A 16,725-nucleotide genomic window follows, 5' to 3' on the forward strand; every position below is an offset into this window, starting at 1 on the left:
GGGTTTTTTGGGTTTTTTTTAACTTATCTGTAGCTGATGACATTTCGCAGCTAAAGGCTGGCTACATTGGTTCAGGATTTCAAGCTAGATATATAACTGTTTGTTTAACTGAAAAATGATCTAGTTCAGTAAGGTACAATCGTTCTACATACAAAATTTCTTCCCTGGAAGGATTAGTGATAGAAATTTGAGACCTATCCCCTATACTTAGAAAGGGGGAATACAGATGGATTTTCTCTCAAATGTGACCTTTTTTCTGGGAAAAAAGTAAAAATAAAGTAGCCTTTTAATTAGGTTTCATAAGACTTCAGTAAGAAATAAAGAAATGTGAAATAGTAATTTAGACAAGAAAAAAATCTCATTGTCAAAGTAACAAATGAATGGGTTCTGCTTTGTGAATCCAAATGTAAAATTAGCTCAATTCCATGTCTTACTTTTGATTAACACTTCAAATTAATGGTTTGTAATTCATTATCACCATATGGTAAGATACTGTGCTCAATATTTTAAGTTAGCCATTATTAGCGAGAGTCAGTAACATGGTATAAGGACAATATCAATTATATCAATCAAGGACAAATGTTTCATGCTTAATTACATTAGCTCCTAGTTATTTATGTAATGGTAAAGGAGTCATCCATGAGCAATTTTCAGTGTATTGACAAAAAGGAAAGGAATTTGTGATATATGAGCAATTTTAGAGCAGACTTTCAAGTTTCCTTTCCTTTTTCCAGTTCTTCTTAGGATCATTACAGTTAATGATGAAAGCAATCCACCAGATCAAGTACATCTACCTGCCCAAATCAGGAAGTAACATCCATCATAACATTCTTGGAACACATAATGAATGTAAATGCATTTTCTCTTTCAAGAGTATCTACTCTATAGCGATGCAATATGTCCTCAGAAACCAGTCAACTAACATGCATACAGTTCTCTTTGTTCTTATACTTACTGTTACTAGTACTGTTTAAACAGCACTAGTGTCCAGTGGGTGCACACGGGCCTGGATAATGAACAAATTCTGCATAGCCAGGGAGACCTGAGAGAGAAGAAACAGGAGCTCCCTCTTCATTGTGTAACTACTGAGGGACCCTTCTCAACAACAGTCCCTGTGCTGCCAGTACTGAGATGGTAGTGCAGAGAGAAAACAGAAATTAAGTCTACTGTCTCCAGTGCCACTTGGGGAATGGTGCAAATTTTCATTGCCCCCTGTATGGGCAGTGTGGTGGTCAGTAATTGTTCTGAGCCAAAGGTGCTTGAAAGAGAACCTTTATAAGGTGATAAGAAATAGTCAGCATGGATTTGTCAAGAATAAATCATAGTTGATACCTTTCTTTGACAGGGTAACAAAGCTAGTGTAGATGGGGGAAGCAGTAGATATGGTATATCTAGATTTCAGTAAGGCATTTAATACAGTCTTGCATGACCTTCTTGTTAACAAAAAGGGAAATGGAAACTAGATGGAGCTAATGGAAGGTGGCTGAATAACTTGCTGGATAACCATTCCCAGAGTGTAGTTATCAATGGTTCACAGTCATGCTGGAAGGGCATAATGGGTGGGGTCCTGTGAGGATTAGTTCTGGTCTGGTTCTGTTCCGTATCTTCATCAACGATTTAGATAATGGCATTCAGATATATTTATAAAGTGTGTGGATTATACCATGATGGCAGAAGTTGCAAGTGTTTTGGAGGATAGGATTATAACTCAAAAGGATCTCGTCAATCTAGAGAAATAGTCAGAGATAAATAGGGTGAAATTCAATAAGGACAAATGTGAAGTGTTCAGCTTAGGAAGGAACAATCAGTTTCACATATACAAAATGGGAAATACTGCCTATGAAGAAGTATTGCAGAAAGGAAACTAGGGGATCGTAGTGGACTAAGTCTAAATGGGTACGTCTACACTACAGCGCTATTTCAAACTAACTTAGTTCGAATTAGTTAATTCGAACTAAGCTAATTCGAACAAACGCGTCTAGAACTAAAAACTAGTTCGAATTAGCGTTTTGCTATTTTAAACTAGCATGTCCACATTAAGTGGACCCTGAACAGGGCTTAAGGATGGCCGGAAGCAGTGCCGGCAGGGCATCAGAGGAGGACTTAGAGCGTGGAGATGCTGTCTCAGGCTAGCCGAGGGCTGTGCTTAAAGGGTCCCGACCCCCACCCCGGACAGATAGTTCTCAGGGGTGCCCCGCTTGAAAACCAGTCCTGCTTTGGAGTGCCCGGAGTGCCCACAGTGGGCACATCACACCACTTGGCCATCAGCTCGGCTGCACTTGCCACAGCCTGCCATCTGGGGAGAGGAGGCAGTTGGGGGGCTACAGGAGAGGTTCCACCCCCAGAAGCCCGCAGATCCAGCCCAGTCCTCCCCATCGGGGGCTCGTGCCCCATTCCTCCCTCACCTCCTTCCACTTACCCTTCTCTAGCCCCTTTTCTTGATGTACAAAATAAAGGACAATTGTGTTCAAAAATGGAATCTGTCTTTATTGAACAAAACTGGGGGAGACGGGGAAAAGGAGGTGGGAGAGGGGAAGAGAGAGGCTGGGAGAGGGCAGGGCAACTAAAATAATCAGGGGTTGGGAACAGGTCCCATATGAAGAGAGGCTAAATAGACTGGGACTTCTCAGCTTAGAAAAGAGGAAACGGAGGGGGGACAGGATAGAGGTCTCTAAAAGCAGGAGTTGGGTGGAGAGGGTACATACAGAAAAGTCCTTCATTAGTTCCCATAAAGAAGGACTAGAGGACACCAAAGGAAAGGAATGGGTAGCAGGCTTCAAACTAGTAACAGAAAGTTCTTCTTCACAAAGCAAATAATCAACCTGTGGAACTCCTTGCTGCAGGAGGCTGTGAAGGCTAGAACTAGAACAGAGTTTAAAGGGAAGTGAGATCAAGTCATGGAGGTTGGGTCCATGGAGTGGTATTAGCCAGGGGGTAGGAGTGGTGTCCCTGTCCAAAGTTTGTGGAAGGCCGGAGAGGGATGGCACGAGACAAATGGCTTGGTCACTTTCTCCGGTCCATCCCCTCCAGGGTCCCTAGGGTTGGCCGCTGTCGGCAGACAGGCTACTGGGCTAGATGGACCTTTGGTCTGACCCAGGACGGCCATTGTAAGTTCAGGGCTCAGGGTCGGGGGTCTCAGTGGACCACCTTGATTTTCATGCACACCTGCTCCTGGGTGGCCAGGCTGGCAGCTCTTCTGCCCTAGATGGCCACCTTCTTGTGCCTAGTGCGGAGATCGTGGACGAGGTCCACGATGTCCGCACTAGCCCAGGTGGATGCTCGCCTCTTGCGGTCCTGGGCAAGCTCCCGGGAACCGCCAGCCTGGTCCCGGGAAGAGGGGGAGGGCTGGGGGGCGTCGGGTGGGTGGCTCGAGCCATGCCAGGTGCAGGGTCTGCTAGCTGGGTGCTGGCAGGCTTGCACCTGGCACGGGCACTGTAGCCAGCCTGTGTCCCTTTAAGGAGTCCGGGGCCAGGAGGGGGGCATAGAGTTTCCCTGGTGTTGGCCAGAGTGGCCACCAGGGAAAGCTGGGGAGGGCTAGCCTCCCACTAGTTCGAATTAAGGGTCTACACAGCCCTTAATTCAAACTAGCTAGTTCGAACTAGGCTTAATCCTCGTAAAATGAGGTTTACCTAGTTCGAACTAAGCGCTCCGCTAGTTCGAATTAAATTCGAACTAGCGGAGCGCTAGTGTAGCGCCTATTAAAGTTAGTTCGAACTAACGTCCGTTAGTTCGAACTAACTCTGTAGTGTAGACATACCCAATGAGAGTTAATAGTATGAGGCTGTTACAAAAAAAGTAAACATCCTTTTGGGATGCTTTCTCAGGAGTATTGTAAGCAAGACATGAGAAGTAATTCTTTCGCTCTACCCTGTGATGATCAGGACTCAGCTAGAGTACAGCATGCAATTCTGGCATGTCACATTAGGAAAGATGTGGATAAATTGGGAAAAGTGCAGAGAAGAGCAACAACAATGATTAATGGTCTAGAAAACATGACCTATGAGGGAAGATTGAAGGAATTTGTTTTGTTTAGTTTGGAAAAGAGAAGACTGAGAGAGACCATGACAAGAGCTTTCAAGTATCTAAGGGTATGTCTACAATACCACCCTAGTTCAAACTAGGGTGGTTAATGTAGTCATACAAACTTGCAAATGAAGCCTGGGATTTGAATTTCCCGGGCTTCATTTGCATGTTGCCGGGCGCCGCCATTTTTAAATGTCCGCTAGTGCGGACTCCGTGCCCGTGGCTACACGCGGCACGAACTAGATAGTTCCACGAGGTGTACAGATAGTTCGGAATAGGAAGCCTAGTCCGAACTATCTAGTTCATGCCGTGTGTAGCCGTGGGCATGGAGTCCGCACTAGTGGACATTTTAAAATGGCGGAGCCCGGCAACATGCAAATGAAGCCTGGGAAATTCAAATCCCAGGCTTCATTTGCAAGTTCGTATGACTACATTAACCACCCTAGTTCGAACTAGGGTGGTAGTGTAGACATACCCTAAAAGATTACTAGGAGGAGGAGAAAAATTTATTCTCCTTAGCCTTTGATAATAAGAAAAGAAGCAATGGGCCTAAGTTGCATCAAGAGAGGTTTAGATTGGACATTAGGAAAAACTTCCTGTCAGAGTGGTAAGCACTGGAATAAATTGCCTAGGAAGGTTTTGCAGTCTCCTTCATAGGCGATTTTTAAGTAAATTAGACAAACACTTGTTTGGGATAGTCTAATTGGTGCTTGGTTCTGCCAGGAGTGCAGGGGACTGAACTTGATGACCTCTCTAAGTTCCTTCCACATTCATAGTAAGAGTTGCTGAGCTTTGTACAAGCAAAGAGTTCCTAATGAGTTAGTCCACAGGTTACAGTCCAATGTGCTTGTTTCAGGTTGAATACAAGCAAACTTGGAGATCCCAATCTATGGCTGAAAGCTTTCACTGATCATCAAGCAGATGTGAAATAAAAAGAATCAGGATCCAATGGTTTTCCTGGGTGAACAATAGGCAATCTTAGAGACTTCCAAATAGACCTATTTCCCTGGCATCACTGGTAATTGGTTATACAGATTTAATACAAGGTATTTGTCTTCTACCATTGTAAGATTATTTGGAATACACTTCAAAGACAGAAGAATACTGCATAGACAGGAACCATTTGGTTACACTGTTAAGTTTTTAATAATCTATATGCAAACACACAAAACCACAAACATCATCCACTAATATGCCCTAACGGCTGAATTTGGGTCATTTATCCTACAGCTTCCTTGGCCATGGATCAAAATAGACTTGAAGTATTTTATACCCAAGGACTAAAGTAAAAGCCTCCTCCTTTATTTCAGCATATATCAGATTTTGCTGATTTTGATAATGCCATTGACACACAAGCTACTGGTGTCCAATGTTGACCATTCCGCTGTATAAAAAATGTACTAATACCCTTCATGGTAAGAACTGGGACTGCTTTAGTTAACTCCTTCATTTTTTCAAACATTGTATTAAGATTTGCGTCTCATGTTCATTGGACAATTTTACATAGTGGTGCTCTCAGGTTGCTGGTTTGGACAGCTAGGAAAGGCACAAATTTCCCAGTTCGCCATTCCAATGGATCTTTGTATTTCTTCTTTATCTGTTCCTTATCTGAATATGGCCTCTGTCTTACTGTGCTCTGCCTGCACATCTGAGGTACAGGTTACACCTCTGTAAACTGGGACTCTCTGGTCTGGACCACGTGTGTTCCAGGATCAGAAAGTCCTGGCATGCTGCATGGGTCATGAGGGGCTGGGAGCCTGGAGCACTGCAAAGAGTAGGGGGGAAGTGGGAGCCCAGTGCAGTGCATTGTGTGGCGGCAGAAATGACCTCCCCTGGTCTGGCAAAATCCCTCATCTGGGACCAGTATTGAGTTCCCCCATGGGTATATTTGCATTATATGGTAGTTATAGTTATGTGTGTTCAGCTTTAACGCAGCACCTTTTGCTCTTTCCAGAGTTGTTCAAAAGCCTCTGGTCACACTTTTCTGTTATTTTCCCCTGATCAAAACATCATCTGTGTCAACTGTAGCTCCCTCTAGTCTGTCAAAAAGTGTTTTTTTATGAAACTCCTCAGGTGGTGAACACACCCCAAACTTCTCAACTAAAAGTGGTAGGTTGAATGTGCATGAACATATGAACTGTTTTTCTGCCAGAACTCTGCTGAAAAATACAGAATTGAAAAATATTTGCCATCCGCCATATCTCCCAACCTTTCTCTCATGGTAGGTAGAAGAAAATGTTTCCTTTTTACATATGTATTTAAATCAGTAGCTTCTGTCTTTTTATCTCTGCAATGATCAGTCAGGGTGTGTCTAAACTACATCCCCTGTCTGCAGAGGGATATAAATGAAGCACTTCAAAAGTGCAAATGAAGCCAGGATTTAAAAATCCTGTGCTTCATTTGCATAATCATGTAATGGCGCTCTTTCAAAAAAGCACCCTGTTTTCAAAAGAACTGCATCTAGACTGCGGTTTCAATTTTGAAATAGTGCTTTTTCGAAACAGTGCCATTACATGATTATGCAAATAAAGTGCGGGATATTTAAATCCCAGCTTCATTTGCACTTTTGAAGTGCTTTATTTACATCCCTCTGCCGACAGAGGGATGTAGTCTAGATGTAGCCTCAATGTGCTAACTATGTTATTTTTTGTACTCACCCTGATTCCCAGGCCGATGACACTATCTCTTTTAGCCTGTGTTAGGACAAAATAAACTTTCCTAGAGGCATGAATTGTAGGGAAGTTGAGCTCTTAGGGAGCTCGTTCCACGAGAAGTAACGGTAGTTAGAATTAGAGAGCCTAATTCGAACTACCTACTCCGTGCCGCGTGTAGCCACGGGCACAGAGTCCGCACTAACGGAATTTAAAAATGGCGGCGCCCAGCAAGATGCAAATGAAGCCCGGGATATTTAAATCCCGGGCTTCATTTGCAACTTCGAATGCCTACATTAGCCGCCCTAGTTCGAACTAGGGTGGCAGTGTAGACATACCCTTACTGCTCTATTCTGTACTCTTTTGAGAACTTTGCCATGCGTAGCTCATCCTCAGTTCTTTCTCAATTACTTTGTTTCCCTGCTTCTCTGATAACTACATCCTCTTGAACGTACCAAAGACTTGACACAGTTTTAACCAAACAAAAAGGGAGCTCTGTCAACCATTCCTGTCTTCTTTCCCACAAGAGACAGTGCTGACTTTCATCAATTTTCCCCCAAGGGTGGAGCATGCGTTACAGTATCAGAAGATGATAGTGTCAGAAAAGACATATGACTTATGGGTTTGGTGGGGAGGGTCAATTTTGCAAAACTTTTACCAAGTTAGTTCCTTTTAAAATATTTAAAATGTTGTTATCTTGAGATGGGAATGCAAGTCACTTCTGAGACAGTGCAGAAAGAGGAGTGCCTCGGAGGAGGAGAGAGAAGTTGTGTGATCTACAGAATAGGGAGGACAATCTACAGATATCGAAATTGTAGGTTATGTTGCCATACTGTTGATTTTGACCTGGTTTCTGTTCTTTTTCTGTCGTTGCAGGAGCTCCATCACTACTGTTTACATTGAGGTACTTCCTCCAAACAATCAGAGCCCTCCCCGCTTTCCCCAGCTGATGTACAGTCTTGAACTCAGTGAGGCCATGAGAACTGGTGCGATTTTGTTAAACCTGCAGGTACAGAATACTTCAGTGTAAGCCTTTGCACAGCTACTTCTGATTACGTATGTGGCACGTAGAGGCCTGTCCTCCTTTTGTAGAAGTCAAAGGCAATCTGTGAGGATTAAAATCTATTCTGAAAGAAAAACATAGCACAAAATAAAATGCTGCTTTGGCATTTTTGTAACATTTCAGATTTCTATCAAACCAAAATATATTAATTCATAACTTTAGCCTGCCTTCTGATCAGGAGTGTGGCAAAGAATAATGAATGTTATTTAAACATGTCATTGAATTTATTGTTCTCGTAGGCTGTCAGTATGAAAGCCCTGGATACAAAAGGGCTTGTACTTATCCACCAGGCAGTGGAGGCACTGCTTATGCAAACTCTCCTATCTTGATTCACTAGTCTCAACTCAGACCATGAGATACCACTTCTGAAAGTGTGAGAACAATTCAGTTACTGGGTCCTTTGGTTCCTTTGCCTGGTTGCTGATACGGCCAAAAAGGAGGCCAGTTGTATCTGCCCATTATGAGAATTGCTGACACTAACAACTCATTGTTTCATATGTACAGTAGACTTCCGATAATCCGGCACCCTTGGGACCCAGGTGGTGCCTGATTATCAGAAATGCCGGACTATCAGGAGGTACTCTGGCTGGGGCGGGTCTCGTCGGAGGGGAAGCGGGGGAGGGGGCAGTGGTGTGCCAAAGCAGCCGCATTCAGGACGTTCTAATCAGTTACACTTAACTCCGGCTGGATCCACAGCAGACAGGCTGTTAATCTACCTTTCCTCTCTATTGCCTGGAGGAGGGGGGCAGGGGAAGGTAGGGGTCGGTGGGGGAGGGGGTGTGCCAAACCCTCCCTCCTGCTGCAGGGAGGCAGAGCTCACTCACTTGATCTTTTGATCCTGGACTATCGGTCTACTGGTAAAAGCAGCAGGGACAGGGAGGGGAGATGATCTCTTGTGAGTTTCAGCAGCAGCCTGTCACCTGTGGATCTACCCGTTCCCACCGCCCTCCCCCCCTCCAGGCAGTAGAGAGGAAAGGTAGATTAACAGCCTGTCGGCTGTGGATCCAGCCGGAGTAAGTGTAACTGATTAGAACGTCCTGAATGCGGCTGCCTGCCTGTCGCCGCCTCTCCCCTTCCACCGCTCGCAGGCTCTGCCTCCCTGCAGCAGGAGGGAGGGTTTGGCACACCCCCTCCCCCACCGACCCCTACCTTCCCCTGCCCCCCCTCCTCCAGGCAGTTAAGAGGAAAGATAGATTGACAGCCTGTCCGCTGTGGATCCAGCCGCAGTTAATCCATTACACTAACAACTTGAAGCAGCTGCCGGAGCACTTCCAGGTTGCAGTTTGGTGCCGGACCATCAGGCGTACTGGACCACTGGATGCCAGACCACCGGAATTTTACTGTATTATAACTTTTCAGTTGTGTAATACATTTCAGTCACTAATGACTGGACTTCTATTTGAACTAGTGACACATATTTTCTACATTTTTCAAATATATTGATTTTAATAACACAGAATACAAAATATACAGTGCTCACTTTCATTCAAGTACTATAATACAATCTCTTTATCATGACAGTATAACTTTCAAATGTAAAAAAATGTATATAACTGCACCCAAAAACAAAACAATGTGAAGCTTTAGAACCCATAAGTCAAATTGTGATAGGGCATATAAGGCTATGTCTACACTAACGAGATTTTGTGCAAAAACAAATGTTTTTGCCCAAAAACTCGTGGAGTGTCCACATTACAAGCATGTTTTTGTGCAAGAAAAAGTACAGTAGATCGTCAGAAGACAGGGCTTCTTGCGCAAGAGTTATTCCTCTTTCTATGAGGAATAAGCCTTTTTGCACAAGAGCTCTTGCTCAAAAAGGCATGTGTGGATGGGTAATGGGTTTCTCATGCAAGAAACCCCTATTGGAAAAAGCACAGGTTCTCTGATGGCCATTCTGTGAATGGTCATCAGAGCTTTCTTGCACAAGAGCATTCATGGCAGTGTGGATGCTCTCTTGTGCAAAAGTACATCTCTTGCACAAAAGCACATGGCAGTCTGAATGCGCTCTTGCACAAGAACTTTTTGTGGAAGATTTCTTCCACAAAAAGTTCTTGTGCGAGAAGCCTGAAGTGTAGATGTAACCTAAATGTTATCATACCTGACATGTAAATACCTTGGAATTCTGGCTACAACAAATCTAGGTAACACTGTAAATTTATCTCCTGTAAATATAAACAAACATATTTGCCTTACCATTAGGCTGAACAAGAGGTACACTTTATAATGTGAATTGAAAAATTCTATTTCTTTTATCATTTTACAATGCAAATATTAGTAATGAAAAATAATATAAAATGAGCTCTGTAAACTTTGTATTCTGTATTGTAATTGAAATCAATATATTTGAAAATATAGAACAATTCAAAAATATGTATAGGAAGTTTAAATTGGTATTCTATTGTTTAATAGTATGATTAAGAATGTAATTAGTCATTACTGTTTTTAATCTAGTTAATTTGTTTTGTGTTCATAACTTCAGTTAATTCATGTGAACTGACAGCCCTCCTAGCATTGCTTGGAAAATGTTGAATTTAGCCTATAGTTACTGAGGCCTGCATAATATAGTCTGGTTATCTCAGCAGAGTGCAGATAATCAAATGGTATAATGGACTAGATCCTCAGCTGTTTTAGATAGCATAGTTCAATAGAAATCCATTGAATGGAGCTAATAAAAAATTATCTATACCAGAATGAAATTAAGCAAGTTTAACTGAGTGTGATTCATGCAAATGACTGGGGAAACTTTCTATTAAACAGTGTGCTGAACCATCGAGAAAGGGTTAGCATTGTTACAGCTGATTTAAAAAACACCCACACTGAGAGAGGGTAAATCATTTAGCCCAACACCGAAAGTTAACTTTTGGCACACTTTTATTGCCCTTAGTAAGTTTTAAAACTACACAGTCCAACTCCTTGGGATAATTTTCATAGCCTATCACAAGCTAATTGAGTCTGAAAGCACTGCAAAAAGGGAGTCAGCAGTAGGCTCCTGTAATGCTAGAATATGGAATCTTTGAGGCTCTGGTTATCTTTGCAGGTAGCAAAGCCTTAGGTAATTTTAGGGTGTTGGATAATGCAAATACAGTTCTGAAAACTGTCTTGAACTGATGGATAATATCCATTATATCAAGGAAACTGCTCACGATTTTAGAGATTAAGTACATGAATAATTATTTGTAGGATTGAGACCTTGATTGAGACTTTATTTGTTGGGATGGAAGTGAGAAATATTGGAAACATTTTAATTCTATTTTGTTATTTTTTGGCACAAGAGTATGATGACAATAGCAAGGAAGGATCAGTTCCTTTTGAGAGCAAGTTCTTTTTTTTCTGAACTATGTGACTCCTAAGACTTTGCAAAGTATTCCAACCCCTAGTAAGAAACTCTCAATATTTCAAACATATCCACTAGCTACATACAGTTAAAACTTCCAGTAATTGGAAATTCTAATTAACAACTAACTACTTCTATTAACACAGGAAGGTCCAATTTTTTTGTATGTTAATGCCACATATTTTAAAATGTACCCAGTTGATTACAACTTGTATTTTAATAGCAACAATCAAGATTACCTTAAATAACACAGCAATAAATAATCCCCACTGTGTTATTTTGTAAATAAGACCGAATTTATTCCATGTCTAGAAGGTGTTTATTACTTTGCATTCTGCCAACTATTGTTGATTAAAGCTTAAGTATGCAAATGGTCTCATTTTCTTGAGATTTTGATAAACAGGAATAGAGCAATTACCATGTTACTGAGGTATGATCTATAAGCAGGCAGTAATTCTCAAGGGGTGGCAAAATGGGTGTATTTAATTGATCTTGAAATATACAGATGTCAAAATACAATTTTATTCAATCAGCTGATCCAAATTTAGAGTGAGATGATTTTTATTGGGTTTTGAGTCTTCGGTTTTCTTTGTTTCTACATGATGTACTTCTTTGAATTTAAGGATTGAGATCATACACAATTTGTTTTGCTATTAACTGTGCATTTTAAAGATGCACATATGAACCTACCAAATCAGTGATAAATGCATTTCCAATGGTTTTGGGGGGGTTTTTTGGGGGGGGGGGCGGTCTGTTGTTTTTTTTCTTGTGACAGCCTGGATTCAAGAAGAGAAGGAAAAGAAGATGCTAGTGTTGCAAATCTGGTTGAATGGCCGGATAGTGAATTTGTCTATTCTGATGAAGAGAGAGAGAAACAAAAAGGTTTCTGAACAGTAACAGAAAAATAGTGACAGTTAAGAGATGGGACTCCAAACAGATGGAAAGATATTAGATGTGTAGAGACAGAATTAAATCTCATCAATAAAAAAGTGATGTTAGAGACCATGGCAATGAACTCAATATTAGAGCTTCTTAAAATGTGTGAGAGTTTTCCATAAAATTTTCTGTCAAATATTTTCCTTTTATTATTTAAAATATGTTTGTCCAGCTCTAGATGTGGAGATGAGTGTAGAAGAGACAAAGGATAGACTTCTAAGAACACCAAACAAGGTGAATAAGGAGGAATTGGATCCAGAAAAGGGTTTGAAATGAGTCACATATGAAGGGAGATTAAAAAGACTTGGACTTTTCATCTTAGAAAAGAGGAGATTAAGGGGGGATATGATAGAGGTCTATAAAATCATGACTGTTATTGAAATGTGAATAAGGAAAAGTTATTTATTTATTCCCACCAAATGAAATTAATAGGCAGCAGATTTAAAACAAACAAAAGGAAGTTTTTCTGCACTCAGTGCACAGTCAATCTGTGGAACTCCATGCCAGAGGATGTTGTGAAGACTACAACTTTAACAGGGTTCAAAAAAGAGCTAGATAGATACATGGAGGTGATGTCCATCAATGGCCAGGATGGGTAGGAATGGTGCCCCAGCCTCTGTTTGTCTGGAAATGGATGACAGGAGAGGGATACTATGATGATTACCTATTGTGTTCCCTCCCTCTGGGGCATCTGGTATTGGCCACTGTCGGCAGACAGGATACTGGGCTAGATGGGCCTTTGGTCTGACCCAGTACGGCCGTTCTTATGTTCTTATGTTTATCATGGCTAAGGTTGAAAAAGCAATCAACAAGACAGGTAGGGGCAAAACATAGAAAAAGAGGAAAGCAAAAAGAAACTGAACCTCTGGACTATCAAAGGCAGTAGACAGATCGAGGAGGATGGGAATGGCAACTGGGGGAAGCAATGTCCCAGTCTGTGCTGCTTCCTACAATTACCATGTGCCAGGAATGGTAATCTGCAGCCAACGGGAGCTGCAACTGGATGTACTTGAGTATGCACAGGTAAATAAAGTGCTGGTGACCTGCCAGGGCTAACCCTGGCAAACCATGTCAGGCCCACGGCCAGTTATTACCCACTCCTGATGTAGAAAATAGAAATAAATTCTTCTGACCTTGCACAGCATTTGTATTCTTCCTAACTTGAACACTAATCTTGTCAGTTATGTAACACCAAAAGCTTTCTTCTGTTTTTAAACAAGTTAAGAGATATATTTATTAATGTCAACCATATTTCAAGAGTGCTTAGACAGTTTAGAGAGAAAAGTATTTGTGCAGATAGCAGAGCTCATTCAATGATTATCTTTTCTGCTATGTACGTGGCTTGCAAATTCCAATAATTCATATGTCAAGTTTCCTGTTGTTTTTCTTCTTAAAACAGCCACTCAAAATGTGAAGTCTAAGTTCATGGATAACAACTCCAAGAGTAATTCTACCAATCTAAATATTGAATCATTTGTTTTAAAATTTGTTTATGGGCCAGGAAATTTTCCCTGGGAAAGTAACATTGGCATGTTTCATTTTTTTAAAGTATTGTTATTAGTATACTTTCTGGTTCTCATCCTGATCTTCTGGGATGCCCCAGGAACCTGAAAGAAAAGTCAGAGGGTGAGATTTGAGAAGAGGAACATCGACAAAAGGGTTGGGAAGATGGAAACAAAACAATACAAAGTAAAGTATCTGGATGAAAATTATAGGGGAAAAGTCCTGCCCTGATAATTGTCAAGGAAAGATACATCCTAAATTTCATCATTCTGGTGGTAATAATTTGGAAATGTACATTTAAAATATTTAAAATAAATGTTTTGATTTATTGAGAGTATTGATGTGGTACAACTTCATACACCCATATCTGATAAAATGGAAACTGTGAGCATTGTTTCCTCTTGAAAAGATTCTTCACAATACTTCAATGGTTAGAATTAGAAGATTGATTTTAAGGTACAGGCAGTCCCCGACTTACGTGGATCCGACTTACGTCGGATCCCTAGATACGAACGGGGTGAGGCAACTCCCGCACATGCGCAGCAGCATTCCCGGGGCTCGCTCACCTGGGTCCTAGGATCCTCCTCCTCCTCGGGCCGGCTCTGACTGGGGTCCCGCAGAGCTGCCGGGCAGAGGAAAAGTGCCTCCCCACGCCCACTGCCCCCCCCCCCACCCTCCTGCCAGCAACAGGCTGCCCCCTCCCCTGAGCAACAGGCTGCCGAACAGACAAAAGCAGCCTCTCTGCCCCTCCTCCCCTCTATACATGCCAGGCTCCCGGAGCGCAGCAGCGTCCCCGGGGCTCGCTCACCTGGGTCCTATAATCCACCTTCTCCTCCTCTTCGGCCGGCTCCAACTGGCCTCTGCCTGCAGCAGCTGGCCACAGGGACAGGGATCCCGCAGAGCTGCCGGGCAGAGGAAAAGTGCCTCCCCACGCCCGCTGCCCCCCCCCCCCCCCCCGCGGCCTCACATCCTGCACGCCTCCCTCCTCCCCGCCTGCCAGCAACAGGCTGCCCCCTCCCCTGAGCAACAGGCTGCAGAACAGCAGACAAAAGCAGCCTCTCCGCCCCTCCTCCCCCTATACATGCTGGGCTCCCTGGGCAAACAAAGACTCCACCAAAACAAACAAAGTGCTGGCCTCATTGTGTTAGCAAAAAAAGGACCCTCCTCCTAGAACCCTGGGTGGTGTGTGGAAATAAAGCTATTAGCTCAAAGCATGGTGCAGAGCTGTTTGGTATTTGATGAGTTACTCCTTTAGTCCTGAGTTTGTCACAGGGACAGAAATAGATGTGAAATCTTCTGAACAGGGGAACAGACAGCAAAACAAACATTAGAGGGGAGTTAACCTTTCCCTATGCTATCCAAAACTAAAAAAAATGTTTGGCTAGAGTTTCCCCTACAATATGTACCAGTTCCGACTTACATACAAATTCAACTTAAGAACAAACCTACAGTCCCTATCTTGTACGTAACCCGGGGACTGCCTGTATATAGATTGTAAAACACTAACAAGGTTTTATAACATCTATGACTAAAACATATTTTGATTGTTTTCTGTAGGCCACTGACCGAGAGGGTGACCCAATAAGATACCTCATCCAAAATGGAGATCCTCAACATGTTTTTAATCTCTCTGAAACGTAAGTGGAAAAACCCTTTGAATTTAATTTTTAATTTGTCTGTCAAATGAACATGTATATTGTGTGCAAGAGAAATGATTCCTAATTAGAGGAATTCAGCTGTTTGTTGTTTAGCTCTTATCTATTGGTGAGAGCTTTGTCAATGCTACTGAGCTCTGAAATTTTACCCAGGGGACTATTTATTTATTTTAAACATTTTACTAGCTAAAAAACCACTGAGGTGGAAAGATTCTATTTACAAGAGTGACCTGGGATTAATTAGGGCCTTTAAAGTTGTCAGCCACTTGCTAATGAAAAGGAATTTTTTTACTTACTTTCTTGCTTTGGAAAGTATTACTCTGTAATAAAAAAGGAAGATATTTTGAGCTAATACTTTAAAACTAGATATTTCAGCCACCAGTAAAAGGAGAAATATTTAAATTTAGCTCAGGTTGAAAATCTCCTAAATTCAGAAATGTTATTAGACACAAGCACCATATAGTGCCTCCTATTCTTTTCAGTGGCTACAATTTACAGCCTGACATTCCACCAAATGTCATTCTTGTTCAAAGGGAAAGGAAAGGGAAGCTGACTTCCTGGTAGCAGAGAATAAGAAGAGGGTAAGCAGAGGTGGGGTGCGCTTTTCAGGAGCTTGCGTGTTAATATAATTTAATAGAGTTTATGCCAAGGAATAATTGAGGAATTGCAGAGACTCCCCTAGACCCGTGTTCCTCAAAGTGGGCTGTGGCCCCACCTGGGTAAACCACTGCCTCTTTGTTTAACTAAAATGTTGAGCCATTGAACCTTGCAGCTGCCACTAGTTGTGGTTCTCTGTTTCCAGCCAAGTGGGCCATGCTGCTTCCTGCAGTTCCCCTTGGCTGGAAATGGAAAACTGCAGCCAATGGGAACTGCAAGGCTTCCTGGCTGTAGACACTTTAGATAAATAAAGCAGTGTGGGCCCGCCAGTGGTTTACTCAGGAAGGCCCACACCCTCTTTAAGAAACACTTCCCTAGATCAATGTAAATATACCTAAATAAAAGAAAATAAATCCATAACATTTCAACCCATAATATGTTGATCAGATCAGCTAATCTAAATGTAATCTATTTTTAGGTAACTTTTACTGTAGTTTATAAGCACTGACAAAATTACGTAAAATACTGGGCTTCCTAATTGGCTTCACCACCTGATTTCAGCTTTGACCCTTGGCTCGTCCATTTTGATCCTAAATTTGGTTCTGATCCTGGGTTTTGATTCTTGGCTATCAACTCTGACTCTAATCATAAGGCATGACTACCGGTCCAACTGCTGGGCACGATTGCCTACATTCCAGCAAATGAGATTCTCTAAAGAGAGTCTTGTATCTCAGAAGAAATGTCAAGGCTGTAACCTGTGGGGGAGGGCCTACATTGTTTTTGCAAGAAATCCTATAGGTGTAACCATTAACTAACTTCACCTTCCATTACCAAGTTTTCACTGTGTATATGTATAAAGGTAGTTATTGCTGGGACAAGCATTTATCAAAAATATAAGCTTCATGTTTTATTATGACTTTTGTCTAATATCTACTAGCAAATAATTCGATAGGTCTTGTTGCT

At 42.0% G+C, this 16,725-nt stretch overlaps 1 protein-coding gene across 18 annotated transcripts in view; it reads left to right on the forward strand.

The window, feature by feature from the left end:
• The window catches only part of PCDH15 (protocadherin related 15), a 1,467,631-nt gene that overhangs the window by 1,136,402 nt on the left and 314,504 nt on the right, over positions 1-16,725 (forward strand). For all 18 annotated transcript variants that reach the window (XM_075935032.1, XM_075935037.1, XM_075935036.1 and 15 more), the window contains 2 exons: positions 7,551-7,683; positions 15,068-15,147. In XM_075935032.1, the coding sequence (XP_075791147.1) occupies positions 7,551-7,683; positions 15,068-15,147 (213 nt within the window). The remainder of the gene's footprint in view (positions 1-7,550; positions 7,684-15,067; positions 15,148-16,725) is intronic.

This window comes from Pelodiscus sinensis, chromosome 8, assembly GCF_049634645.1.
Source record: "Pelodiscus sinensis isolate JC-2024 chromosome 8, ASM4963464v1, whole genome shotgun sequence".
Classification (NCBI taxonomy): Eukaryota; Metazoa; Chordata; order Testudines; family Trionychidae; genus Pelodiscus; species Pelodiscus sinensis.